This window comes from Capronia epimyces (genome assembly GCF_000585565.1).
Source record: "Capronia epimyces CBS 606.96 chromosome Unknown aczIQ-supercont1.4, whole genome shotgun sequence".
Classification (NCBI taxonomy): Eukaryota; Fungi; Ascomycota; class Eurotiomycetes; order Chaetothyriales; family Herpotrichiellaceae; genus Capronia; species Capronia epimyces.
In genome coordinates this window covers 906795-931770 of record NW_006912907.1, presented here as the reverse complement: position 1 = coordinate 931770, position 24976 = coordinate 906795, and the positions used below count along the sequence as shown (strand labels likewise).

Sequence of the window (24976 nt, the reverse complement as noted above, 5' to 3'; positions counted from 1 at the left end):
TACTACTACTACTACTACTACTACTACTACTACTACTACTACTACTACTACTACTACTACTACTACTACTACTACTACTACTACTACTACTACTGAACGGAGTAATTCACATCTTACCTCTACACCCAAGGCGCTATAGTGGTACAATGTACATTATCTTACTGTTGCCTTCCTCCCACTAACCGAACGACCTCGAATTGGCCGAGTTCCGCTCCAGTCCTCTCACAACTCCCTGCATCCTTCCTCGGTCCACGAAGCATCGACCGGTGCCTCGTAGACAGGATCTGGTGGCCGATACACGGACTGGCCTGTGTCGAGGGAACAAATAAAGGCTGTCTTCAGTATGAATTGGGCTTCTGGACAACTGTACCTGGCCATGTCTGGCGCAGATTGCAGCGTCCTTGATGGCCCTCGATGGCTCTACAACTCTCGGCCAGAATTTTTCCAAGATGGTCGCCCCAAGGAGCTTGCAAGACCACAACAGCATCATGGACAAGGTCATAACACCACTCATCGTCGAACTACCCTTCCTTGATGCCTGGGAACCACAGCGGCAAGTCGTAGGGCCGGATGCAGGATCAAGACAGCGACGGGAGCAATACAAAAAAAACTTCCTTACATTAGGACTGGGTGTCAGGCGAGTGTCGCCTGGACAGATAACGGAAACATTTCATCACGATGATTGAACGTTGCGATCAACGAGACATTGATGGTCATCAAAACGACTGCAAAAAAAAAGGGCCAGCAAAGAGCACCAAAAGCTTGATGCCATTTATCGGCTCCTCTCTGTTTCTTTCTCTCTATCTCTCTCTCGACTTGGTCGGCTTGGTCTTCGCTTTGTTCTTATTCTGCTTTTCTACGCTCGACTGTCAATTTATGGATCCAGCAGGCTTTCCCTTTCGTGGCGGCTCGGGCCTGAGGAGGCGTCGTCGCGATCCACCCTGGAGCGGACACGGACACGGACACGGAACATTCCCATATCGGGGCTAGCCAGGATCAGTCCACGTCCGTACGTTTGGTGCTGGGATATTTCAGGCTGTTTGTCCTGCTGTCCAAGACAATCCCTGCGGCAGAGAAGCTGGATGTCAGATCCTCGAAAGCGCACGGACACGGACAAAAGATGCTCGAAAGGGCTCGATTGCGCAATAGATTCCTGGAATGAATGAGAGTCACGATGCTCCGCTGGCCTCCACCCAACCATGTTGGCCCAAGAACCGGCCCTAGGGCCTGCAAGGCGTGCGCCCACGCCAAAATCCGCTGTGATCTCGAACAAGACGGAGCGGTTTGTTCACGGTATGCCTATGCCCATCAGATGCCGTTTTATTCATCCAAAACCGACTGCGGTCCCGGGAGGGCGAGAGCATAGTCGCAAGAGTCGGATCTAGCATGACTTGGCTTGACTTGAGATCCATATGGATAGCAGTGTTCTGAGTTTGACTGACCTTGCCGAATCGCAGTTGCCGGCGTCTCAACAAGCAGTGCACCGTACAAGCACCAGGTGCCCACAAACGAAAGAACCCCATTGCCTCGTACGTGCCCTCTGCCATGCTTGGTCGCGAATCAGTACTTTAATCTCCCAGGTCCAGCCGTCGAGGGATTCTACTGTACCACCATCGTCCCGGCTGATACGCTGTCAGCGTTCACGGCGGACTTGGGAGCCCCCCTGTGCAACCGGAGAGGGCCATGCCGTTCAGTTTACTACGTATCTTGATATTGACTTTTTAGCAGTGATGTTTCAAGGCTGGTACAGAAAGTAGATGGAATGGCTGCCTTGCTGGCCGCATCGCAACAAACCTCCCCCGAGATCCTCTCGAACCATTTTGGCTCCTTTTCATCATCCCGTCAACCCACTCAGGGCAATCATGATGCCGTCATTTCGGGCTCTGCCAATCTCGCGGAGGGATCATATGATCTCCCTGTAGGAGCTGACGCTGAGGACCGATTGAACGCATTCCGTTCCGACATGGCTCCCTTTTTCCCGTTTGTCGTCATCCCCGATCGTGTCAGCGCCAGGGAGTTGCAAGACCGAAAACCATTCCTATACATGACAATCATGATGGCAAGCTTGCGGCAGGGTGCAGCTCAACAACTCACCTTGGCCCGGCGGATAGGGGATTCTCTCAGCGAACGTGTGCTTCTAAAGGGAGAGCAGAACCTCGATCTGCTCCAAGGCCTCCTCGTCTATTTAGCCTGGTATTGTCTATCTGATGCGTCTCTGTCTTTCACCCGATCTCCTTGAAGCTCGCCCTCTCGGGCTCTGGCCTCCTCTTTCTGACGATGAGTGGCTTCAGGTATCACTTCAATATCTCGACCGGTGCACAGTTCAGCACTCTGCTCCATATGGCTCTGGCAATGGTGACCGATCTGGGCCTGGGAAAACCCGCCGCAATCAAGGCAGTCAAGAGCCTTGGGCTCATGACCGACGGGAAGGCGAAAACTTACTTGAAAGACCGCCATTGGATTACCACGCCCCATACGCTCGAGGAAAGAAGAGCATTCCTTGGCTGCGCATATTTGATGTCTCTGTAAGTCGATTAGCTTTCTGCACCTTGCTATTGGCCGTTACAATAAAGTTACTAGGATGCAAGTTCAAGGCTGGCATCGCCTCACTTTACGAGAAGACTCTTTCCTGCTTCTACGATATCGGAAGATCATCGTGAAGCTTACGAGAGTCTCCCTCTCTACCTTGATCCCCAAACAAAACTTGACTCCTCCAATGAATCCTGGATACATATGGCAAACCCTCCGCTGACTAAATTGATGTGAGCTGTGCAGTGCCTCAGCATGCATTAGGTATATGGAGCCCATGAGGAGCACAAAATACGTCGATGACTGTTGCCGGTCCATCACAGCAGCACGGGAGTATCCTACAGACGTATACCTTGTCCAACTGGTGCGACTGCACTGCTTGGTCGACCGGATCAGTCGCGCGCTGTCACCAGACGATTTCAACAGCGCATCTCAGGACGGCTTCTGGTCCACTCCCATCGCGATGGCTGTTAAGGCACTAGAGACAGATCTACGCCGTGCTGAAGAGGAGTTCAAACTCGATATTGTGATGGAGAACCAGCAAGGCCAAGGCCATGACCAGGACGAGGATGCACAGTCATATCGCCCATCCCAACCACATTCACTTGCTTCGGACCTCGCATTGGTATGCAAGATACACTGCGACAACGTGCGACTGTTTCTCTATGGCATTGCTCTCGAGGACCTCGACGGCTTACGCAACCCTTGGGTAAACGGGGAGCCTGGATCGACGACAAACATGCGTCTTCCCATGATCGTTAACCTCGTACACAGTCTGGTGCCCGTCTTTGACACCATATGCTCCTGGCCGACTAGAAGCTTTTTCAACGTCCCTTTCTCAGTCTTCGCCATCTATTCTCACGCCGCCCTCATCCTGGCGAAATTATGTGTGCTCAGCCCCGACAACGTGCCTGGCTGGGACGAGAGCTATCTGCAGCGTTACGGTTTAGACATTGTCTCCATCCTACAAGCAGTGGAAAGCAAGTACGCGGATATATCCCGCCAGATCCACTCTCCGCTGGAAATCGAGAGGGATTCCTTCCGGCGAGACGGTCGGAGTGTCGTTTCAGCCCAGACTGACCGCGTCGTCAGCAGACTGAGATGTATTAGGGAGGTTTTCGAGTCGAGACGGAAGATTAAGCGCCATCGCCATTCTCATCCCCAACAACAACTTCAAGATCAACAGCATCACCAATACCAACACCAACACCAACGCACTCTCGTTGAACCCATCCAACAGCAAACCCTAGATCGACCGGCCCTTAACGGCTATGGGCAAGATCTGCCTTCAATGGCAACGCAAAACACCGCGGACGAGTATTCTGGAGACCCCAGTGCCACCTTGATCCCAAGCGTCCACATCAGCCCTGAAGAGCTTCTTGAAATGTCAGTCACTGGAGCGGGACTATTTGATTATCTGGACGATGAGTTTTGGAGACAGCTGGTATGAGCTGTGACGCTGCTGCGCACACCCTGGGGTTTTGTCTGTGGCAATGGCAAGCACACTCAGATGACCAGAAAGGAATCATGTATCGACGTTCTCCTAAGGAAATGCTCGGTGAAACGAACAAACGGGCAGATTGAGTGTTGGGCAGTCCGGATACTATTGCCTGATTATTTGCAATATTGTGCTATATACGTTGGACAACCCCGGCCTGGTATATCAAGATTCGTGGCCCACGCCGAGGTTCCTGGGAGATCTATTCCCGTTAGTTGATGAGTCCGATTTCCCACTTCCCAAGGCAAAGGGACACGAGTGTAAGAAGGGAAGGACAAAGCTGCTCGCCGCGTCTCGTGACTCACCCCAGCTATTTGGGCAGCTCTCGAAGCCCCTTGTCCTGTCGGAGAACTACATGACTACGGCGACGTGGTCGTCCATGTATTTGTCGATATTGCCGAGGAACAAGGAGCAGATGATGGCGACGCCGCCAAAGGCGATGGACACCAGATAGACCCACTTGTAACTGTCGGCAAAGGCGGTCTGGCCGGCGGCGACGACGAGCTGATAGGCGGTCTCGTTGCCGGCGATTCCCGGGATCTGGTGCAGGTCCTCGAGCAACGACGAGGCGGTGGCGCCGATGGCAGCCAGGACGTCGTAGGGATTGGTGAAACCCATCTCGCCGACCATGATGCCGCCGACGTCGGCGAGAACCTTTTTCTTGAACTTGTTGACAAAGACGTTGTAGTAGATGGTGTAGCCGGTGCCGCCGCCCAACACCCTCACCGACATGGTCAGGGCCGTCACGGTCGCGATGATGTCGTCCGGGCAGATGATGGTGGTGATGATGGACGCGGGAACCACAATGCCGCCGATCCCAAGGCCCGCCACCACCAGGATCCCGTACACCTGGTGGATGTTGTGCGGATTCGCCACGGCCAGCGACCCGCTCCCGGCCGTCATCAAGATGGAAGACACGAGGAGTAACTCGCGGATGTGGCCTCGCAGCAGTGACAATAGTGCTAGCACAATCACACAGCCTCCAAGGATGGCAAATGCGACGGGCAGAGTCCTGACGCCGACCCCTATAAGTGTGTTCACGTGAGAGTCAGATGGTGCACCAGGCCTTAGTAGAGCAAAGTGAAGTGGGCTGGTTCTGCGACAAGGGGGAGGGAGAGACGGAGATCTGGGCCTGTCTTCATCTTTGGGGGGGGGGGGGCTGGGACGAGCAGCGGAAGAGGTCGACTTACCAACCGGATCATGCCCGTAGACGTTGAATGCCTGGGTAGGCCAAAACATGAGGATACAGAAGAAATTGGCGCCGGAGATGGCGGTGATGATCAGCGTCAGCGTCAGCACGCGCGCCTCCTTCTTCATTCGCGACGGAAACATGGGGAACTTTGCGAATTTGATCTCCCAGATCGGGAAGGCGACAAACAACAAGAAAAACCCAATGATCAACGGGGCCAACACATGCGCGCTCTCCCAGTCGTACTGGTAGCCTCCCCATTCAAGCCCGGCCAGGAAGATGATGCTGCCGGAGATACTGAGGAAGCCTCCGACGAAATCGATCTCGCCGATGATTTCTCGTTTGGTCAGTCCGCGCGAGTTCGGCCGTGGAGGAGGGAAGTAGAAGACAAGAACCCCGACGAGGCCGATCAGGGCCCAGACTCCGCACACTAGACAGCAGTATCTCCAGGAGGAATAGCCGGCAATGACTTGGGCATACAGCGCCGAAGGACAGAATGGAATGATGGTCGCCACGAGAATAGCCACGTACTGGCCGCGTTTACGAGTCGGCGCCAGTTCCGCCGTGCCAGCAAGACAGGTCAGTTCGCAAATCCCTGCCCCGGCGCCGGATACTGCCATGCCAGCTTTTATTGTCGCCCTTTCGTGTCAGTAACAGCGGCCTTCCCAAAGGAGGAGGAGGAGGAGGAGGAGGAGGAGGAGGAGGAGGAGGAGGAGGAGGAGGAGGAGGAGGAGGAGGAAGAGGATGCTTACCAATGAACTGGTGCATGCCCTGAGCTGTGCCGCAAATGATCATGGCAATCACCAAAAACCCTGACCCTAACAATGCAACATACCTTCGGCCAAGTAGGTCCGAAAGCGAGCCGACAAACGGACACACGGCTGCAAGAGCGAGCAGGTAGGCCAGAATATACCAGGTCCAGTTGTGCACGCCTCCGATGTCTCTGTAAATGAGAGGGGGGATTGCGCCCATGAAATAGGTTGGGATTTGTGAACCGGTCCACAGGAAAGCCATGGCCACCAGACTCAAGATCCGTCGAACCGTCCACTGTTTTGAAGGAGTTGGTACTTAGTGGCAAGTCCATGAGCCTCCTCGAAAGAAAGGCCAGCGCAGAAAAAACACTCACAGGAGGTTCATGATCGTGATCCACGCCGTCGCCATAAGTCCGAAGGCCATCCTTCTCATAGTATCCAGGGTGTCCTTCGACTTTCTCTGCTGTCTTGATTCGTTCCACATGGTCGACAGGCGGGACTCCCCCTTCTTGTTGGCCTGAATCGCTGCCAGGGACGGATGGGTCGTTGAGAGACTTTTCTTCAGCCATTCTTGTGGGTCAGGTTCTGCGACGATTGGTTTTGTGACTGAGGAACAAGAGAGGGAAAGGAGCTCATATCAATGAGAGAGAACAGTAACTGGCCATCCAAGTTCACCGTATATATGAGGGTAGAGGGGTTGGGCACATGGTCAGGTGGTATGCCTGGGGTATCGTAACATTCTCCGAGTCGCACAGTGGGCTCGGCAGGAGAATTCTGAAGCCAGTACCGCCCGATGTCCCTTCCAGTCCATGTCGCCGAAGATGCTGGAGTGCTCAATTGCACTCACAGCAACTGACGTCCAACTCTTACCAAAACAGGAACCAATCCTCCGGAGAGGGGCTGTGTGTACCGAGGCAGCCTTCGTAGGAATACTGGTTGCCACACATGTGGTCAAAGAAAGCTGCGGTAGAGTGCCGCCATATGCGGAGGGCTGGGTCTAACGTACGGCGATCCTGGCAAGCGATCGACTGAGCAAGCAGTGGTCAGTGGTCAGACACGTATGTATCCAGACCAAGATGGCCTCGCCAGGGTCGCCGGCCCTTAGGCCTCTCATAGCAAGCCTCGCCATAGAAACCCCACTCAGATGGACAGCGAAGACCACACCCCGCGCCGTCGCCATGAAGAGTGGGTGATGGCTGGTGGCAGACCACTGAGAATGTTCCAAGACCATGTGCCTGCCGATGCCATGCATGGAAGCCGGAGGTGAAGAGACCCGAATCCGATCGTGATTGTAGTGGCCGGGATGCTTAACCAGATCACAACTTGATCCGATACGGCTGCCGAGCCTTCAGGAGTGATGTTGACCTGATATGTAGCAAGGTTGCATGCTGCAAAAGCGATGAAGCTAACAAGATGAGCGTACGGAGGACGGAGGAATTACAGTACCTACAGTTTCCTTCAGGTACAGTAACAGGTATAGGTAGGTACATACCTAGGTACCTATAGGTACCTTAAGCATGTACATAAGCGCTCCCCCGGCTTGAGAGGCGCCCCTAAGTCTTAGGGTCTAGGGTCCCCAGGCTAAAGAGGCACCTATGGCACGCTCTCGTGCACTGTAATGTCATGTGCATATGTACAAACCTCTGCAGTTACGGTCAGGTCACCCCCTGGCTGTCAGTCATCGCAAGTTAATCTGCTGCAGTCAACACCCAAAACATGGAGATTCTGCATGAGGCACTTGGGGTGCAGGGCCTGCATGTGCCATGTCTCGTGAATGACTCTCTGCTGCCACGTCTGCCAGCTCAGCCGCACAACGAGGCCACCGCTCCTCCTGAAGGCACCGCTGTCCATCTACAGCTTCGTTTCTTCTTCCAACTTCTACAGGCATTTCACAGCGCATTCGATCTGGAGTGGAATCCGTCGTGGTTCATCCGACATCATCCCAACGGCGAGCGGACTGTCTCTACGACGGCCCTGGTCGAGCATACCATCCCAGCCATCCTCTCTACCTGCGTCCTGCCAATTCTTCGCGATTGTCGCCCTGACTGGAGCGAAGAAGGTCTGCTGAGGAGCTGGCAGAGTGGGCTGCTGAATTCCTCCGAATTCATGTTTGAATTTGTCGAAAGGACACAAGATGCGAGGCTACGAGTGACTGAATTGATGTATGAATCTCTCCAGGCTTTGAATGCTACTCTGAAGACCTTCCCACCCTTTCGTCCCAATACAAACGCCGAGGACTGCCTTCAGAGCACAACTTTTAAAGTGCTTCTAGCTATCGGCGTCTTGTACGAGACCCTGGCGGAGATCTTCATTTCATCCTTTACCTACTTCGAGACCGGAGACGGACTGGTATCAAGTTATATCGAAGAGGTGTCTGTCAATGCGGACACGGTGATCCCGATACTACAGGCTCTCATTGCAAAAAAAGGGCGGTGCTTAGCGCGTACAAGTGGACTCGAAAAGTGTCTGTCGGCATGGTATCTCTTGTATATTCTGCCATATCCGGGGAGCGATATGCATGCGCATTGCCAACCCAATCGATGCTCGGCTCGACGGGTCACACGGCCAGCGACTTCTGTCAGTTGCCACACAAGTCAATGCGGGGGTGAATGCACTGTTCTTCACGTGGATAATGAGGTAGTCGTCGGAATGCTGGAAGCATGTGAGTTTCCAGTCGTCGCTGAGGCCAAAGACTGCGCCAACGCCCCTGTCGTCCCGGCGGCGGATGCGTCGAGCGCCGGTCGATGGATAGCGATCAGCCACGTGTGGTAGGTCAACCCTGAAGGAATGCATTTTGCGAGCTTCTAATTTTCTGCCCAGGGCACATGGGTTGGGAAACCCGGAGGCCAATGCCATTCTCAGGTGCAGGTACAACTGGCTCATGTCGCAAGCACATCGCATATCAAGCGCAGCGGACTATCCCATATGGCTGGACACACTCTGTGTTCCTGTAGGTGAGCGGTACATTAAGCACCGGGAGATGGCAATCAACCAGATGCGTCGAGTGTACGAAGATGCGGCGTTCGTGCTCGTCTTAGACAGCAGGCTGCTGTCCATCAGTGGTGTCAATATTGTCACCTGCCAGCTCGAATTGCTGATGTGCGATTGGATGCAAAGGCTCTGGACGTTGCAGGAAGGTGCTCTTCCAATGCCCGAGAAAGTCGTTGTTGCATTCAAAGATTGTTTGCTGACGCTCGAACAACTCACAACTTGCCAGCATCTTCGAGAGTACACCCGCATCAATCTAGAAGCACGACTCGCCGAGGCCCTTCAGCGGGAATTCCAGTTTCAGGACCTGGTCGTTCAGAAGGAGTCGGAGGACAAGCGACGGGATGCCAACGAAAGCCGTATGATGGCCCTTGTTCAATCGATGAGCCATCGCAGTACCAGCCAGTTAAGAGACGAGGCCATAGTCTTCGCCAACCTGTTGGGCTTCCATTTTGGGCTGCGCTCACACATGCCAACCATGGAAACTATCTATAACTCATTGACTGCACTTCCAGGTGAAATCATCTTCAGGCCCGGCTCGCGTTCTCCAATTCCACACTTACGCAGTTTGCCTTCATCATTCCTAGCACAGAACCAGGATCGCATGATCGAGGCTGCAGGGTCAACAGAAAGCAAACGCACTCGATGGGCTCGTGTGACAGACCATGGTGTTGTTCTGAAAAGGCCCAGCCTAAAATTGCAAGTCCCTCAACAGATAACCCTCGAAAATCAGATCATTGTCATGTGCGAGGGTCACTCGCTATGCGTAGTACCCACCTCGAAGACACTCCATGAACCTGGTTCATCCCTTCCGGTCACAGATATCATGATAAATCGGTTGGTGTACCTTAGGGTTCCGCAAGCGCAGAATCAAGACTTTGACGCCGTTCTGGTGAATATCCACGGAAATCATGACGAGGAGCTTGATGCGAGATTTATTGGCACCGCAGTCATGAAGCGAGTCGTTGGCGAAGGAGCAAGTTTCTCTAGTGTCGTTTCAGCCGAAGTAAGGGATTTCACAACTTGGTGTTTAACCTGACCATTGTCACCACTACGAATTTACGAATAGAAAGCCGGGGTGAATCAGGCATCCCAGAAAAAGAAAATTGAAAGAGAAAACAGGTGGCTGATGTTGAATGTTGAATGTTTCATGGAGTTGGAAGATGAGGGCGAGCACTGGATTAAAGCGGCGCAACGCTGGTGAGCGCCCACGTGACCTCGCCGTGAATTTACGTACCTCTTCTTTGCTGGAGAAAGTCCCAAGCCTAACCCGCAGTCTAGAACTTTTTTTGGACGACTCTCGTCTGTTATAATTCTAATTGGTAGTATTCCAATGTCAGGTCTTGTTCTCTTTCCCTGGCGTTGTGTTTGTGTGCAAGCTGGGATTCGGTGCAAATGATTGTGCCTTGAACTTCAGACCCGTCATCGCCTTTGTCTCTCCTGCTCTCCGTCATCACCATTGCCTTCGTCCGCCGTGGCATGCTGGCCATCTCGGCACGACGAGGCCAATGCCTTTGCTGTTCGTTTCGAGCCCAGCTTGCGGCCCTCTCAAGGCAACTCCAAGAAGGAAGACGCGACTACACTAGCACTACTCCTCTATGGCGGGAACCATTGAATTCAGTGCGCCGCAGGAGCGAGCCGTCCAGGCATGCGAAATCATCGGCGACCCCGAATCGAAGACCTGGCAGGCTATCGATCAGGCTATTCCCGGAAGCCATCTCAAATCGAGTCCGCGTTTGTCTAGAAAGTCTCAAGAAGCGCCTTGCGTCTACGAAAGCTGACAGCGACTCGCACTTGGACCAGCTCGCCGCCCTTGATCCGGACCGGATATATTGGGACGGTTTTAAAAGGAGGGTTGAAGGAATCGTGGCTGGCTCCGATGAAACCAAAACAGCCGAGGATGACAGATTGTTGGCAGAGATCGGGCGCACCCAGAATTCTCCTGAGTGGCGTGCCGAGCTCGAAAGGGCCCTCCATTACGGGTTCATCGATTTTGTCCTGCTGCAAAAAGCGCAACGAGATTCGGGAGACATGTCGGTCAGGCCGGATCTGCGGTACCCGACTGAATGGTACACTGCTGCTCGTCAGATTCAGAGGGATGTCCACCTTCATATCGGCCCGACGAATTCGGGAAAGACATATAATGCACTCAAGAGACTTGAGGAGAGTGGTTCTGGGTTTTACGCCGGGCCACTGAGACTGCTCGCGCACGAGGTTTTTTCGAGGTTCAAGGCGAAAGGGCTGTCGTGCGATCTGGTGACCGGAGACGATGTCCGGATTGATGATGATCCCAACGTCACGCTGTCAGCCTCGACTGTGGAAATGGTCGATGTCACCACGCCGGTTGAGGTGGCGGTCATTGATGAAGTCCAAATGATGGCCTCGGAAGACCGTGGATGGGCGTGGACTCGAGCGTTCCTCGGTGCGAACGCTAAAGAAGTCCATCTTTGTGGAGAAGCCCGCGTCCTTCCATTAATCCGCGAACTGACCGCTTCGACCGGCGATAGCTTACATGTACACGAGTACAAGCGCCTGAATCCGTTGAAGGTGATGTCGAAGAGTTTGGGGGGGAACCTCAAAAACCTTCGAAAGGGCGACTGCATCGTAACATTTTCCGTCTTCAGCTTGCACGCCATGAAAAAACAAATCGAACTGGACACGGGCCGTCGATGTGCCATTGTGTATGGAAGCCTGCCTCCAGAGACTCGGGCACAGCAAGCTGCACTATTCAACGACCCTGACAACGACTATGACTTTTTAGTTGCCAGCGATGCTATCGGAATGGGGTTGAACTTGTAAGCAGCGTTGGTCCCGGCCACATGGAATCAGACTGACAACTGAATAGAAGCGTTAAGCGAATCATCTTCCATGGAGTTGTGAAATACAACGGTTCCTACACGGAACAGCTGACCGTTCCCCAAATCAAACAAATTGGTGGCCGAGCAGGAAGATACCGAAGCTCACATCAAGCCATGAACAATTCTGAGAAGTCCGATAGCTCCACAGAAGTCAACGTGGGTCTCGTCACCACCCTGAACGACGAGGATCTCCCTATCGTCCGAGATGCCATGAGCGCCGAGGATCCTCCGATCAGACTCGCAGGTCTTCTACCTCCTGGAGACTTCATGGAGGATATGGCAACCAGATTGCCCAAGGGAATTCCATTTGAGTATATTCTGAGGCGCCTTTGTCAATCAGCGTCTATCCATCGTCGATTCAAACTATGCAATATCCGCGACCAGAGTCGAATTGCCCACATCATTGAACCCGTTCGAGGGCTGACGATTGCTCAACGAATTGTGTTGACAGCTGCCCCGGGCTACAGCTCGTCGCATGACGTGACTATGGCAATGAAAGTTCTAGCTCAAATCATAGCCGAACAAAGGCAGGTGACGGTCGTCGACATTGCGGAAATCAACCTGGAAGTACTTGAGAAGCCCATCTCGGGGGACCGAGAATATTTGCAGAGTTTGGAGGATCTCCACAAAACCCTGATCCTGTTCCTTTGGCTAAGTTACCGATTTATTGGGACGTTCAAGGACAGAGACATGGCCATGTATGCCAAAGAGATGGTCGAGGACCGAATCAACACATGTCTGCGCGAATTTTCGGCAAATCCGGAACTTCGCAAGCGTGTACTCGCGTACAAGAAGAGAATGGACTTTTCCAAGATCCCGACTCACGGAGCTGTCGCCACGAACCTCGATTTCCCAGGCAATCAAGATTCAGCCCTGCCGCTGGAATGGACTCGCGGACCCGAGGAAGCTGGATTTGAAGAGGCTCAATCTGCACAGGCTTCCGTCACGGCACACGCATAGGGGCTCTTCAAGGGCGAGACCCCCGTTTGGTCACACGATGTGCCGGAGCCGACCGCGAAGACGCACGCGTGGATGAAAATCCAACCAAGCCGTCTGTGTACGAGTGACAGCCAAAGGCTATCTCAATGTTGGCGACGACTATATTGTTGCTAGCCAACGTTTATGTACCCGCAGTGTGGACCTCCACACCCTCTCGACTGTTTGCAGGAATGCTCATCGTTGAGTGACCACTTTACCTGCCGCGCCAGCCTCGGGGTTCGCGGCAGCGAATTCTCGTGCAATCTGTTCTTCGGTCTTTTTGTTGCCGTGCAGAATTAGGCGGTTCAAGAAGCTCCCCGGCTTCCCAGTAGCGTGGCCCTCCTTTTCAGCATCGTCAGCTTCCTTGGTGACATGGGCCACAGTATCTTCGTCGGCAGAATCATGGTCATCGAAGTTGGCTATGGATCATTAGCAGGGTTGCTTATGACAGCCTAGGTATATGCCTGAGGGGATTCGAAAGGCTTGACTCGGCGATATGTACATCAAGGGACCAGCGTCCTTGTAATAACATTGAATATAGCCAGATGGTGGGCACAAATGATAAACACAATACTGAACCTACCATTCTGGTCCTTATGGCTGAGTCTACGCTTGAGCTTTGCGCGGATGTTTTCCATTGTAGGTGCGGTAGTTAATGATAGTCAGACAACTTGAGTCGTAGTAAGGATAATTCAGGTTTAGATACAAAATGAGACTGAGATAGACGACGGAAAGGGACAAAGAACAGAAGAGCAGCAACTCAGGAAGATCGAAAGGATGGGCAGCGAACAGCTGCTCCTGCTGCGGGAAGGAGGGAGGGGTGGAGGGGTGGAGGGGAAAGAGCGTAAGGTACGGATAGTGTACAACGTCGACGTAAGAGACCCCTTATAGGTGCCTTAGGCTTAGGAGATCGGGGCGCTACTGAAATCGCCGACGGCCTGGAGGCTCACGCGGGATCTCTTCTCTGCGGCCAGGCTAGTCACCGCTACTGTCAATCCTTACGCATCGCAATAATGGCAATTGACTGCCACGTTCTTGCAGGCTCCTGGTCGTGGTGTTGTACAAGTGGCTGAAGACGTCAGCCTCGACACCGAGGCCTACAGTTCTAGTGCCGGCAGCGACGACTCTTCGAGTAGTATACGCAGTATCACCATTGCTCTTTCGAGAACGAAGCCAGCTCTCGAACACGGGGAAGTAAGCGTGGAGGATGGGAGGAAGAAGACGACTTGCTTGAGTAGAGACGCCTTGGTACATAAGCCATGGCCTTGGATCTACAATCTACAACTAGTTTCCAGATCGAACGGAAGGAGCTACGTACCTATCAGATCACGCTGGGACGTGCAGGCGGTGCCCTATGACCGAAGGGCAGGAGGTGGGCGGGGCGGTACTGTGGTGCTCCATAGTAGGTCCATGAGGGGTTTAAGACACTTTACCTCAGCTTTCTCCGGTGAACAGGGTTGTGGAAGAACATTGCCAGTAATCTTTAGATGCCTGAAACCACTGCGCATGAACCAGTTCATCAAGCAGTCTTCTTCGCACGAGATGGGAATTTCAAACAAAGTAACGGAAGAGGCAGGTCGGCCGACCTTCAGGGAGCGGATCGCGCGGTGTCACTGACGTTCAACTCCTCTCTTCATACCAACTTTCCATCGAAGAGCACGAAAGCATATGGTGCCATGACAGGAGCTATCAAAGCTAGAAGCACTACTATTCATCTATTGTTTCCCTGAACGATGCTACACCCACCATAGCCTCAGTACGGCCCTCTTTCCTCCCTGCGCTTCCCGAAAGTCCTTCCAAACACTCGTTACCGTCGGGGGAAGTTGGTGTTCGATCCTGGACCCTTCCTGCGCGCCGCGAGGTCTTTCCTCTCACTCCTCTCCATTGTAAGGGAGCTTTGCACCAATTGCCTTCAAATGCTTCATCATCAAAGTAACACAGACATTGATTCGATATCATTTGAAGCATTACAATTCCTTGGTGCCGGGAAATCAGGAATTGTCTATGGGATCGATGACAAGAGAATCTTAAAAGAATTTCAAGAGAGCGAAAGAGGCGAAGTTGAACGTCGAGCATATCACCGTCTCGGTTTGCATCCCAATATTGCCAAATTGCTGGGTACCCGGAAAGATGGTTCCATTATTCTCGAAAGAGGCCAAGTCCTTCGGAAAATCTGTCAATCTCCCTCTGCAATTAAGATTCCAATCCAAATAAAGTTGAGCTGGCTGAAGCAAGCTGCAAAAGGTTATCAGCATTCACATAACTGGAATATTATCCACGGCGATGTTGGCTGTAACAACATGATTCTAACAAGAGAGGGTTGCCTGAAGATAATCGACTTTGAAGGCTGTAGCATCGACGGTGAACCAGCAGATTCCTGTTACGAATGGTTCAGTTACCGACCATCAATACCCAGGGTGAATCGATGCACAGACATTTTTGCATTTGGTTGTGCAATTTACGAAGTTATGACTGGAAGACCACCATACCATGAGCTCGAGTCATCCAATGACCGATATCAGCAGGTTGAACAGCTATATGCAAACAACCGCTTTCCCGACGTTACATCTCTACCTCTTGGGCGGTTAATCCTGAGCTGCTGGCATGGCGACTTCGCCTCTATGAGTGAGGTTCTTCGAGAGCTAGAAACATCTCACGCCCATCCTACACTCGTGAAATGGAACGAGGTGTCATGAGCTTCGGGACAGGAGGTTACTCTTCTATCACTCCACAGCTACCTAACGTTATGCGAGCCGGTATAGTCATAGAAATCCTCCGACCTGCCTGTAGTATCACTTCAACTTATTCACGATGACCCTCACCAAAGTTCTGCTCAGACTTTATTACTATTCAGAAGTGACAGAGTCTAGCCATGCAGATCCACCTATTATTCATCGATATTTAGATCATAGATATATCAATAAGCGTACCGTTAAGCTTACCCATTTGACATGATAGATTTCAAGTGATATCCCTGAATCTCGACATGCTGAGCATGACCCTCCTTTCCTAGAAGGGAGCTGATCTAGACCTGGGTCGTGCGTGGGATTGTCACAAGGAGGGCCTGGCTTTGGCGAAGTAACACATCTCTTGCGTAGTCGTGTCTCTATCTTATGTTGTGGTTGCCTTGTGCACTCCCCTCGAACCGCATGGGTTATGCCGTAAGAACACATGACAAGGTATACTCGGTGACCCGTCAAAGGCAGTATGAAAGGGTAATATACACCCAGGGAGGATTTGTTGAGGGGTGGATTGACAAATTCTGCTTCATGTTAGTATATACGTATATATCTAAAGTCGCGATCATCGGCCACGGTTGAATTGGTGTGTTGTAAAATCGTAGACTATTAGCCAATAAAGCACAACCACGTCAGTCACGCCTAAAGGGCCCGTGAGATTCTTCATCAGGGATCTTTTTGTTCCCCTGCGAATTTGGATGACTTGGAGAAAAGTACAGAAATTCTGGACTACCAAATAAAGATGGTCGATTCATCTTCATCCGATAATAGCGGCACTACTGGTGCTACTGGTGCTACCCTCTTTTGGTATGACGTGAAGCCAGGCGCCGCCGGGCTGGACCCTGCCAAGATAGTTCGGTGCAAGCGCAGGCCGACACCACTCACCACTTACCCCTGCAGTCCAAAGGTGCGGACCAAGAAAAGATCAGACTCTTGATCACGATGCTCCGATCGACCCAGTGTCGAGACTCTGCATTTCACAGCCTGTAAGCCGCCATCAGACTGGCCCAGGGTGAATGATTCGCTAGAGTCCTGGATTGTAGGACAGACACCAACCCCAAAAATCTCATCTCGAGCGAGCCACAGCCATCCGCTACGCTAAATGTCATCGACGAAACCGTCCAACTCCCACCACGACCTGTACAGTATCCAAGGGGCCTTCGCCGACCATGGACGACTTCACCTCCCTTGAGCTCCTGTCTCTGGTCTCCAAAGTCACCTCCGAACTCCAGAATCATCTCGGGATCAACGACAAAACACTTGCCGAATTCGTCATCGACCAACATGAAAAATGTGGCGGAAATTTGCCCCAGTTCAAGGAGGCTCTGGCAGGCATGGGCGCAGAGTTTCCAAACAGTCTGGTGGAGAGCATCGATCGTTTGATTTTGACGATGCATCCTAAATACAAAGGCCGGAAACAAGAGTCTGCGCCGAATCAAAAGTCGGATATGGAGGAGCTGGATGACATCAGTCGCAAAGCCAGAGTCTTCAAGGGTCTGGCTGTGCCAGACCAAGAACGACTGTGGGACGACTACGAAGATGATATGGTTGGACAGAAAACCATCGACGAGACTCGACCGTCTGACGTTGGGACGCCGGAAGATGACACTTTTGCTCTCCTAGAAGGCCTTGCGGGAAAACCAGTGAATGGCACAAACGGCACCAGCGACAAAGGCCGGAAAAGGAGTCGCAGCCCCGACGGAGACGACTACTCGAGAGGGAGGAAACCGAGACAGAAGTATTCGTCTCGAAGTCCTAGTCCTCAACGGGAGAAGAGATCACGGCGAGATCGAGGCGAAGACTATGACAAACGAGACGACCGCTACAGAGATCGACGTGATGAGAAAAGAAGTGGCAACCACAGAAGCAGACGGCACGACTATGACGACGACGACTTCAAGAAACCTCCGCCACGGGAGGTAGATGAGTCTCCCATACTGTATAAGGTTTACGACGCTGTCATCAACGGAATGAAAGATTTCGGCGCTTTTGCCAACCTGGAAGGGGTCAAGGGGAATCCCAGTGGTTTGATTCATGTCTCGGCAATCCAAGACGGCGCCCGAGTGAATCACCCCTCGGATCTCTTGTCGCGCGGTCAAGTTGTCAAGGTGAAAGTTACCAAGATGGAAAACAACAAAATCAGTCTTTCGATGAAGGAGGTCGACCAAGTGTCTGGTCAGGACTTGGTTCCAGCTAGGAGGATTGCTTCGGGTGCCAATATGGAACGATTGAACGGTGGCCCATCCATTGATCGCTACGGAAATCTAAGCAGTTCTGTTCCTGTGATTGAAGAGGTCTTCATTTCCAAACCCAGCAGGAACAAAAAGAGAATGACCTCGCCTGAACGGTGGGAAATCAAGCAGCTCATTGCCTCCGGGGCGATATCTGCCCAGGATTACCCGGACATCGATGAGGAGTATCATGCAACCTTGAATGGGGAGGGCCAGTTCGAAGAAGAAGAGGACATCGACATTGAGGTCAAGGAGGAAGAACCTCCTTTCCTCGCCGGTCAAACCAAACAATCTCTTGAGCTGTCCCCTATAAGGGTAGTGAAAGCTCCAGAAGGCTCACTAAACAGGGCGGCTCAAGCAGGAACAACACTATCAAAAGAGCGCAGAGAACTCAAGCAACAGGACGCGGCTGACAGAGCCGCAGAGGAGGCTTCCAAGATTGATCTGAATGCACAATGGCAGGACCCCATGATCAGTCCCGAGCAGCGTAAATTTGCGGCAGATCTCCGACAAGCTCAACAACAATCCTCGCGAGCGACCGCAGCCGTACCGGAGTGGAAACGCGCGGTGCAGAGCAAGGACCAGTCGTTTGGTAGGAGGACGAATATGACCATCAAACAGCAGAGAGAGTCGCTCCCTGTGTTCAAATTTCGGAACCAGCTGTTGGATGCCGTTGCTGCAAACCAGCTGCTTATCGTGGTTGGTGACACAGGGTCTGGAAAAACAACCCAACTCACACAATACCTCGCCGAAGCAGGCTATGCCAACCATGGAATCATCGGGTGCACGCAACCTCGGCGAGTGGCTGCAATGTCGGTGGCAAAGCGTGTCTCGGAAGAGGTGGGTTGTGAACTAGGGAAAGAAGTCGGTTATACCATCCGTTTCGAAGATCGAACTTCACCAGAGACCAAGATCAAATACATGACCGATGGTATGCTCCAGAGAGAGATTCTGCTGGATCCGGACATCAAAAGGTACAGCGTTATCATGTTGGATGAAGCCCACGAGAGAACCATCGCCACTGATGTTCTTTTTGGTTTGTTGAAGAAGACGCTCAAAAGACGCCCTGACCTGAAACTGATTGTGACGTCGGCCACACTCGACGCTGAGAAGTTCTCGGAATACTTCAACCAATGCCCCATATTTTCCATTCCTGGGAGAACGTTCCCCGTGGAGATCATGTATTCACGAGAGCCAGAGGAGGATTATTTGGATGCGGCGTTGACTACTGTCATGCAAATCCACCTGACTGAGCCGCCGGGCGACATTCTGCTGTTTTTGACCGGACAGGAGGAAATCGACACCAGTTGCGAGGTTCTATACGAGAGGATGAAGGCGTTGGGGCCTTCTGTACCGGAACTGATCATCTTGCCCGTCTACTCTGCCCTCCCCAGTGAGATGCAGAGCCGGATTTTCGACCCTGCGCCGCCGGGAAGCAGAAAAGTCGTCATTGCTACCAACATCGCGGAAACATCCATCACAATCGATCATGTCTATTACGTGATCGACCCCGGATTTGTCAAGCAGAGCGCCTACGATCCCAAGCTTGGAATGGATTCTCTGGTCGTCACTCCAATCTCGCAAGCGCAGGCGAAACAGCGAGCCGGTCGTGCAGGCAGAACGGGACCTGGCAAGTGCTTCCGGTTGTATACCGAAGCAGCGTATCAGTCGGAAATGTTGCCCACTTCGATCCCGGAGATTCAACGTCAGAACTTGTCCAACACCATCCTCATGCTCAAAGCCATGGGGATCAACGACCTTCTGCACTTCGACTTTATGGACCCTCCACCCACCAACACCATGTTGACCGCACTTGAAGAACTCTATGCTCTTTCGGCCCTCGACGATGAAGGCCTCCTGACCCGTCTCGGGCGTAAAATGGCCGACTTTCCCATGGAACCAGGCTTGTCTAAAGTTCTGATTGCCTCGGTTGAAATCGGATGTTCGGAGGAAGTGCTCACCATCGTTGCCATGCTTTCCGTGCAAAACGTCTTCTATCGGCCGAAAGAGAAACAACAACAAGCCGACCAGAAGAAGAGCAAATTCCACGACCCCCATGGCGACCACCTTACCCTTCTGAACGTATACAATGCATGGAAGCAATCTCGATTCAGCGACCCGTGGTGCTTTGAGAACTTCATCCAGAAACGTCAGATTGGAAGAGCGCGAGATGTCAGACAACAACTGGTCAACATCATGCAGCGGTACAAGCACCCGATCGTGTCGTGTGGTCGCAACACCATCAAAGTGCGCCAGGCATTGTGTTCTGGCTTCTTCCGCAACTCGGCGCGCAAAGATCCTCAAGAAGGCTACAAGACGCTCATCGAAGGCACCCCTGTATACATGCATCCCAGCAGCTCGCTGTTTGGTAAACCGGCCGAGTATGTGATTTTCCATACTCTGGTGCTCACGACGAAAGAATACATGCATTGTGCGACTGTGATTGAACCAAAGGTAAGTCAGACTGTTCTTCTCCTCGTGACGGTGACGTGGTACTGACTGGGTTTGTTTAGTGGCTTGTCGAAGCAGCACCGACGTTCTTCAAGGTCGCGCCCACAGATCGTCTAAGCAAACGGAAAAAGGCCGAACGGATCCAACCCTTGCACAACAAATTTGCGGGAGAGGACGATTGGAGGCTGAGTGCACAGAAGAGACAGGGGAGAGGCGGCGGAGGTGGGACTTGGGGTTAATAGCGGCTAAGACAAAAGGGAGTTGGATAGACGAGATACCCAGGTGTCCAGGTGTTACTGGACGAATATGACATTTATTGCCATCAAAGGCGAAACTAGGCTCGGTTTGACTCATTATATCTCGTTCAACGTCAATCAATCCCTTAGGGTTAGGGTGCTAGGGTTACAGTAGGCCTGCAGCACAGTATGTCATGTCCCATTACGGAGTAAATGCCAGATGTTACTCAATAGTCTGTAGGGGATATGTATGTAGGAGTATGTAGGAGTAGGGACGCAAAGCATCGCTAAGGCTCCCTCCCTGGTCCAGCTTAGCCTTGCGCCATGCCGTCCCAGATGGCGGGTGTCAGGTTCAACTTGAAGACTGGCCTTGACCGTGATCAAACACGATCCATTGAAACCAAGCCCGGACAGAGGGCCTTGGGTGGTAGCAGTCAGCTCGACTCGAGTGGTCGCGACTCGACGCGATATCGCTCTGAATAAGAAGCCTTGGCCCCAACAGTGCCAGTGCCAGTGCCAGTTTCGGGTGGTCACAGTCGGCGTAGTCCCGGTCTTAGGGAATCGAATGATTGAGTTTCTGTACCAGTCAACTCGACTCGACTGGTCTTGCCTCGACGCGATATCGCTCCGAATAGGAAGATTTAGCCCCGACAGTGCCGGTGCCGGTGCCAGTGCCAGTGCCAGTTGGTGGTAGTTTGCGCAGTGCCGGCCCTTTACCGAATGATTGGGTTTCTTCTAGCGATCGCGAACGATCGAGTGTTTACCCTTAGCTAGACAGCAGTTGGCCTCGGCGGGATTCTATCCCCTTTCTCCTTGAAGATATTTCGCACGGGTTTGAGGACCGGCGGGGCCTGCACCACGTCCAGCAGATTGCGCGGCCCCAGATCGCCGGCTTCGCGACGTTTGCGCTCGAGCTGTTTCCAGGGATCGACATCGTCGTCGCTATCGCCATTGCCGCCACCATTGTTTCTTTTCTTGTTCTTTTTCTTCTTTTTGCCGACACCGACACCGACACCTGCACCGGCACCGGCCCTCGCATCGATCCCCGCGCTCAGCCAGACAATGTCGTGCTCCTCGCGCTGGTCGGCCAGGTCGTCGGCCATCTCGTCGCGTTTCGCGCGCAGTCGCGCCTCGGTGGCGCGCCACTCGCTCTGCATCCGGGCCAGCCGCTTGTTGTGCTTAGTCAGCGGCGTCTTGAGGTTCTCCAGTCCGGCGATCTTGTTGATTCGCGTCGTCTGTTTCGGCAGCGAGGCTAGGGGGAGAGATTGGTCGACGCGGGCGGCGAATTCCGACAAGCGCTCGCCGGGGAGGATTTTCAGGTTCGAGTTCGGGTTGCTCGAAGTCTTACTACTAGCAGCAGTAGTAGTAGTATGGGGATTTGTCGTGGCTGACGTTGCTGTTGATGTTGGCGCGGATGCTGGCGTTGGGTCTTTGCCAGTTAATGTGGTTGTAGCAGTAGCAGTAGCAGTAGCAGTAGCAGTAGCTTTGGCACTGGCACCGGCACCGGCACCGTCGTTTTGCCTGGCTTTTCCTTTCTCTTTCGCTTTGGCTTTGGCCTTCTTTCCTGTCGGTCTGTCGCCGTTGTCAAGGCCCGAGTTTCGGAGCCTCTCGCCGCGCTGGAACGCCATGAGCCGCGCGAACGCTTTGGGCGTGTCGTCTGCGAATGCATTTCCGGACCCGCACCCGGCCTTGGTCTTGGCCTTAGTCTTGTCCCTCTGTTCTTGTTGTCGCTGTGCCTTCTTCTCCTTCTTTTCCCGGTCCGAGGTGAAGATCGATTCTTGTTTCGTCAGCGCCGTGAGAGGCCGAGCGCGCGTCGAGGGCGGTAGGTCGAAACTGTACACGAACCAAATAAAAATGGCGTCAGTCTCGGGCTCTCTCAATACTTTCTTCTCAGATAGATAATTTGAGTCTCGTGAAAAGGTGCGCGGCGCAGTCCGGAAGCGGGCATGCCTGATGGGAGATGGGAGAGGGTAGGGTGCAGGAGACAGAAGATATGGGCCAAACTGCACTGACTGACTGCATAAGACAGAAGACAGTAGACAGAAGACATAGGGCGGAGGGAAAAGGGAAAGGGAACAGCCTTGGCCGTCACGGTTTCACCGCGAGGCCGAGGGCGAGGGTAACGTACTTTGACTCGTCGTCGGCGCGTTTTCGCTTGTGTTTGTGAGGCATCTTCGGAGGTACTAAACTAAGGTGTAAGGTGTCTTGCTATCGGGCAGACTGGTGGTGGTTGTTGTGGATGGCTGTGCCTCTAGAAAGCGTAGTTGTAGACGCAGACGCAGACGCAGACGCAGAACACAGATTAACTGAAAGACTGTGTCCGCTGGAGTCAGGGAAAAAAGTCGACGAGGCTGAGTGCGGAGATTTAGATTTGAAATCCCACCTCTTACTGTATTAGTGTCCGAGTACTGTAACTCCCCCGCATCAGCCTTGCGCAGACTATGTACTGTACGGAGTACTGTACATGTGTACCTAGGTGCCGTGCATGTACATATATATATAGGTATAAACACACACCCTGAACTATGCTTTTATCAGTCTCGGTACCCTATACCTATCGTCGGTACAAGACCAGACTCGAAGCACGAAGGTCTCATGCGTCTCGCAAGATCGTCTTCAACGGCAAGTCGAAAGTCGCTGTGGAAGACATGTAAAGGCATTGAAGGAAAAGGGAAAGAGAAGATGATTCAGAATAGATTCATTGTTATTGTCTCTAGCTAATACTAATACTACATAAATCTGAGGACCCGGCCGCTCTTACAAAGATGAGACGACACTCCACCATCCCGCCTTCAGCAGTTCGCCAGCAGCCAGCAAGAGCTGCCAGAGCCAACTAAAATGGAGATTAGTAGTAGACTGCCGGAACTGCTCTCCTGCTGAAGGCGCCTCAGTTTTGTACTTACCAGGACGAGTTGGAAAGAAAAGAAAGAAGAAGGAAGAGAAAGATCAAAGAGGAGGAGATACTTATACCCTTGAAGTTGAGGACGCCAAGTCCAGAGAACAAGTGCGGCAGTAAAGAGGTGGCGGCAGAAAGTAAATGGTAGTGAATTCCAAGTCTATAACACAGGCGGCAGTGACAAGGCCAATCTGACTTTTCCGAACATGATGTTCCATCCAATGTTTTGGTGGCTGCATTGTCCATGGTTGACCCTCTTCATCGTCAAATCGGCCATTCTCGAATCTAGACTCGCACTGCATCATCTTCCGGCAGCTAAAGTGGACTTGATGTTTTGTGAAAATCAGTTGGCGCCGGGAAAGAAGTATCTTCTGAAAAGTCCAAGCACGTTGTGCATGGGGAGAGCTTCCCATCTCGATCCTTAAGCATGGTAGACGCGAGACAATCTTATTGCCTCGGCCAATACTGACATGTGCTTGGTGAACAAATGCGGCAGACTCTCCCACACGCGGGATTCCCTTTCCCTCTGCAGCAGATTGGCCATGAGGCACAACCAATGTCACATATGCACCGCCATAAATGATGCCCATGATTTCGATCTGTTCTTGCTTCGATGAGTTGTCGTGCTGATCGATACAGACATAGTCGACCCGCAGATATTGCAGACCTAGCTCTTGAGTTGCGACCATAGCATCCTCGAAGGTGTGTGGGAGCTGCGGGAGCAGTTGACCAACTTGAAACGACTTCTTGGGAACGTCACCCCAGACATAGCTGAGAGCCGCGTAGTTTAGACGAGGTCGAGGGATTGGCATCTCGGGCATACGTCCCTTGTCAGAAATAGCAGCTCACTCGACATGATGCAACTTGTTGAGTTTGAGCTCGACTCTACATATGTAGGATAGATGGTGGTTCTTCTTGACTTGTCCCCAAGAAAGGCCTAAAAGGCTTAGGGGCTTAGAGCCTTGGCCAGGCACTTCCCTATAAAGGGCATATCATCCCACCTACTCAACAGTTCGGGGTGTAGATATATATATACATATATACGAGTCTAAGGCCTCATTCAATACTGATGGAGCCAGCAGTACGGAGACGGAGTACCTTACTTAAAAAGGCCTGCTTCTAGGTAGTATGAGGTGGTATGGTAGGTATCAAGAATAAGAACAAGAATAAGGGAAATCACATCAACCATTCCAACAAAACACTCCATTTGCCTTGTATTGCTTCAGTCTGGTCACTGTTCGTACTTCTATTTTTCCATTGGTAGAGGTGGAGGTGGTGCTGATTGTGGTGATTATATCAAATCCCATCCCTCAAGCTGTACAGAGATATGCCCGTCCTATGCGGACCACACCCATCAAATGAAATGAATGCCCAAGTCGGTAGACTGGGCCGTCAATTGGTGAACAGCTTGACGCCCCAGGCGTCCGAAAAATCAATCGTCCTGCCCTTGCCATCGGGGAGTTCGAGGTCGTCAAGCGCCTTCATGTCTTCTAGTGGAAGTCTTCGGACGGCCAGATTCGACTTGATGCGCGCTGTGGAAATCAGTTCAGCAAGTCACTTGCACACACACACACACACCCACACACACATAGAAAGAGAGAGAGAGAGAGAGAGAGAGAGAGAGAGAGAGAG

At 52.4% G+C, this 24976-nt stretch overlaps 10 protein-coding genes across 10 annotated transcripts in view; 5 read left to right on the top strand and 5 right to left on the bottom strand.

Moving 5' to 3' along the window:
• Positions 1-1762: 1762 nt before the first annotated feature.
• Positions 1763-2529, top strand: A1O3_04964 (uncharacterized protein; the record flags this gene model as incomplete). Its single annotated transcript, XM_007735092.1, has 2 exons — positions 1763-2193; positions 2292-2529. 2 exons carry the CDS (start codon positions 1763-1765, stop codon positions 2527-2529), a joined length of 669 nt encoding a protein of 222 aa, XP_007733282.1.
• Positions 2530-2806: 277 nt separating this feature from the next.
• Positions 2807-3979, top strand: A1O3_04963 (uncharacterized protein; the record flags this gene model as incomplete). The annotated part of the gene is made up of 1 exon (XM_007735091.1): positions 2807-3979. One exon carries the CDS (start codon positions 2807-2809, stop codon positions 3977-3979), a length of 1173 nt encoding a protein of 390 aa, XP_007733281.1.
• Positions 3980-4378: 399 nt separating this feature from the next.
• Positions 4379-6537, bottom strand: A1O3_04962 (uncharacterized protein; the record flags this gene model as incomplete). The annotated part of the gene is made up of 4 exons (XM_007735090.1): positions 4379-5052; positions 5218-5841; positions 5969-6263; positions 6343-6537. The coding sequence occupies 4 exons, from the start codon at positions 6535-6537 to the stop codon at positions 4379-4381; spliced, it is 1788 nt and encodes a 595-aa protein (XP_007733280.1).
• Positions 6538-8617: 2080 nt separating this feature from the next.
• A1O3_04961 (uncharacterized protein) lies at positions 8618-12774 on the top strand (the record flags this gene model as incomplete). The annotated part of the gene is made up of 4 exons (XM_007735089.1): positions 8618-8736; positions 8789-9936; positions 10374-11751; positions 11802-12774. The coding sequence occupies 4 exons, from the start codon at positions 8618-8620 to the stop codon at positions 12772-12774; spliced, it is 3618 nt and encodes a 1205-aa protein (XP_007733279.1).
• A 213-nt stretch (positions 12775-12987) lies between these two features.
• A1O3_04960 (uncharacterized protein) lies at positions 12988-13430 on the bottom strand (the record flags this gene model as incomplete). The annotated part of the gene is made up of 2 exons (XM_007735088.1): positions 12988-13211; positions 13376-13430. The coding sequence occupies 2 exons, from the start codon at positions 13428-13430 to the stop codon at positions 12988-12990; spliced, it is 279 nt and encodes a 92-aa protein (XP_007733278.1).
• A 1257-nt stretch (positions 13431-14687) lies between these two features.
• On the top strand, positions 14688-15461 carry A1O3_04959 (serine/threonine protein kinase; the record flags this gene model as incomplete). The annotated part of the gene is made up of 1 exon (XM_007735087.1): positions 14688-15461. A coding segment is annotated over one exon (774 nt), but the record flags the coding sequence as incomplete, so codon positions are not given.
• A 1238-nt stretch (positions 15462-16699) lies between these two features.
• A1O3_04958 (adenosinetriphosphatase) lies at positions 16700-20451 on the top strand (the record flags this gene model as incomplete). Its single annotated transcript, XM_007735086.1, has 2 exons — positions 16700-20215; positions 20275-20451. 2 exons carry the CDS (start codon positions 16700-16702, stop codon positions 20449-20451), a joined length of 3693 nt encoding a protein of 1230 aa, XP_007733276.1.
• A 767-nt stretch (positions 20452-21218) lies between these two features.
• Positions 21219-22620, bottom strand: A1O3_04957 (uncharacterized protein; the record flags this gene model as incomplete). Its single annotated transcript, XM_007735085.1, has 2 exons — positions 21219-22281; positions 22577-22620. 2 exons carry the CDS (start codon positions 22618-22620, stop codon positions 21219-21221), a joined length of 1107 nt encoding a protein of 368 aa, XP_007733275.1.
• A 792-nt stretch (positions 22621-23412) lies between these two features.
• A1O3_04956 (uncharacterized protein) lies at positions 23413-24156 on the bottom strand (the record flags this gene model as incomplete). The annotated part of the gene is made up of 1 exon (XM_007735084.1): positions 23413-24156. One exon carries the CDS (start codon positions 24154-24156, stop codon positions 23413-23415), a length of 744 nt encoding a protein of 247 aa, XP_007733274.1.
• Positions 24157-24736: 580 nt separating this feature from the next.
• The window catches only part of A1O3_04955 (uncharacterized protein), a gene marked incomplete at both ends in the record, with an annotated part of 1570 nt that continues 1330 nt past the window's right edge, over positions 24737-24976 (bottom strand). The window contains one exon of the mRNA XM_007735083.1: positions 24737-24876. Within this exon, the coding sequence (XP_007733273.1) occupies positions 24737-24876 (140 nt within the window). The remainder of the gene's footprint in view (positions 24877-24976) is intronic.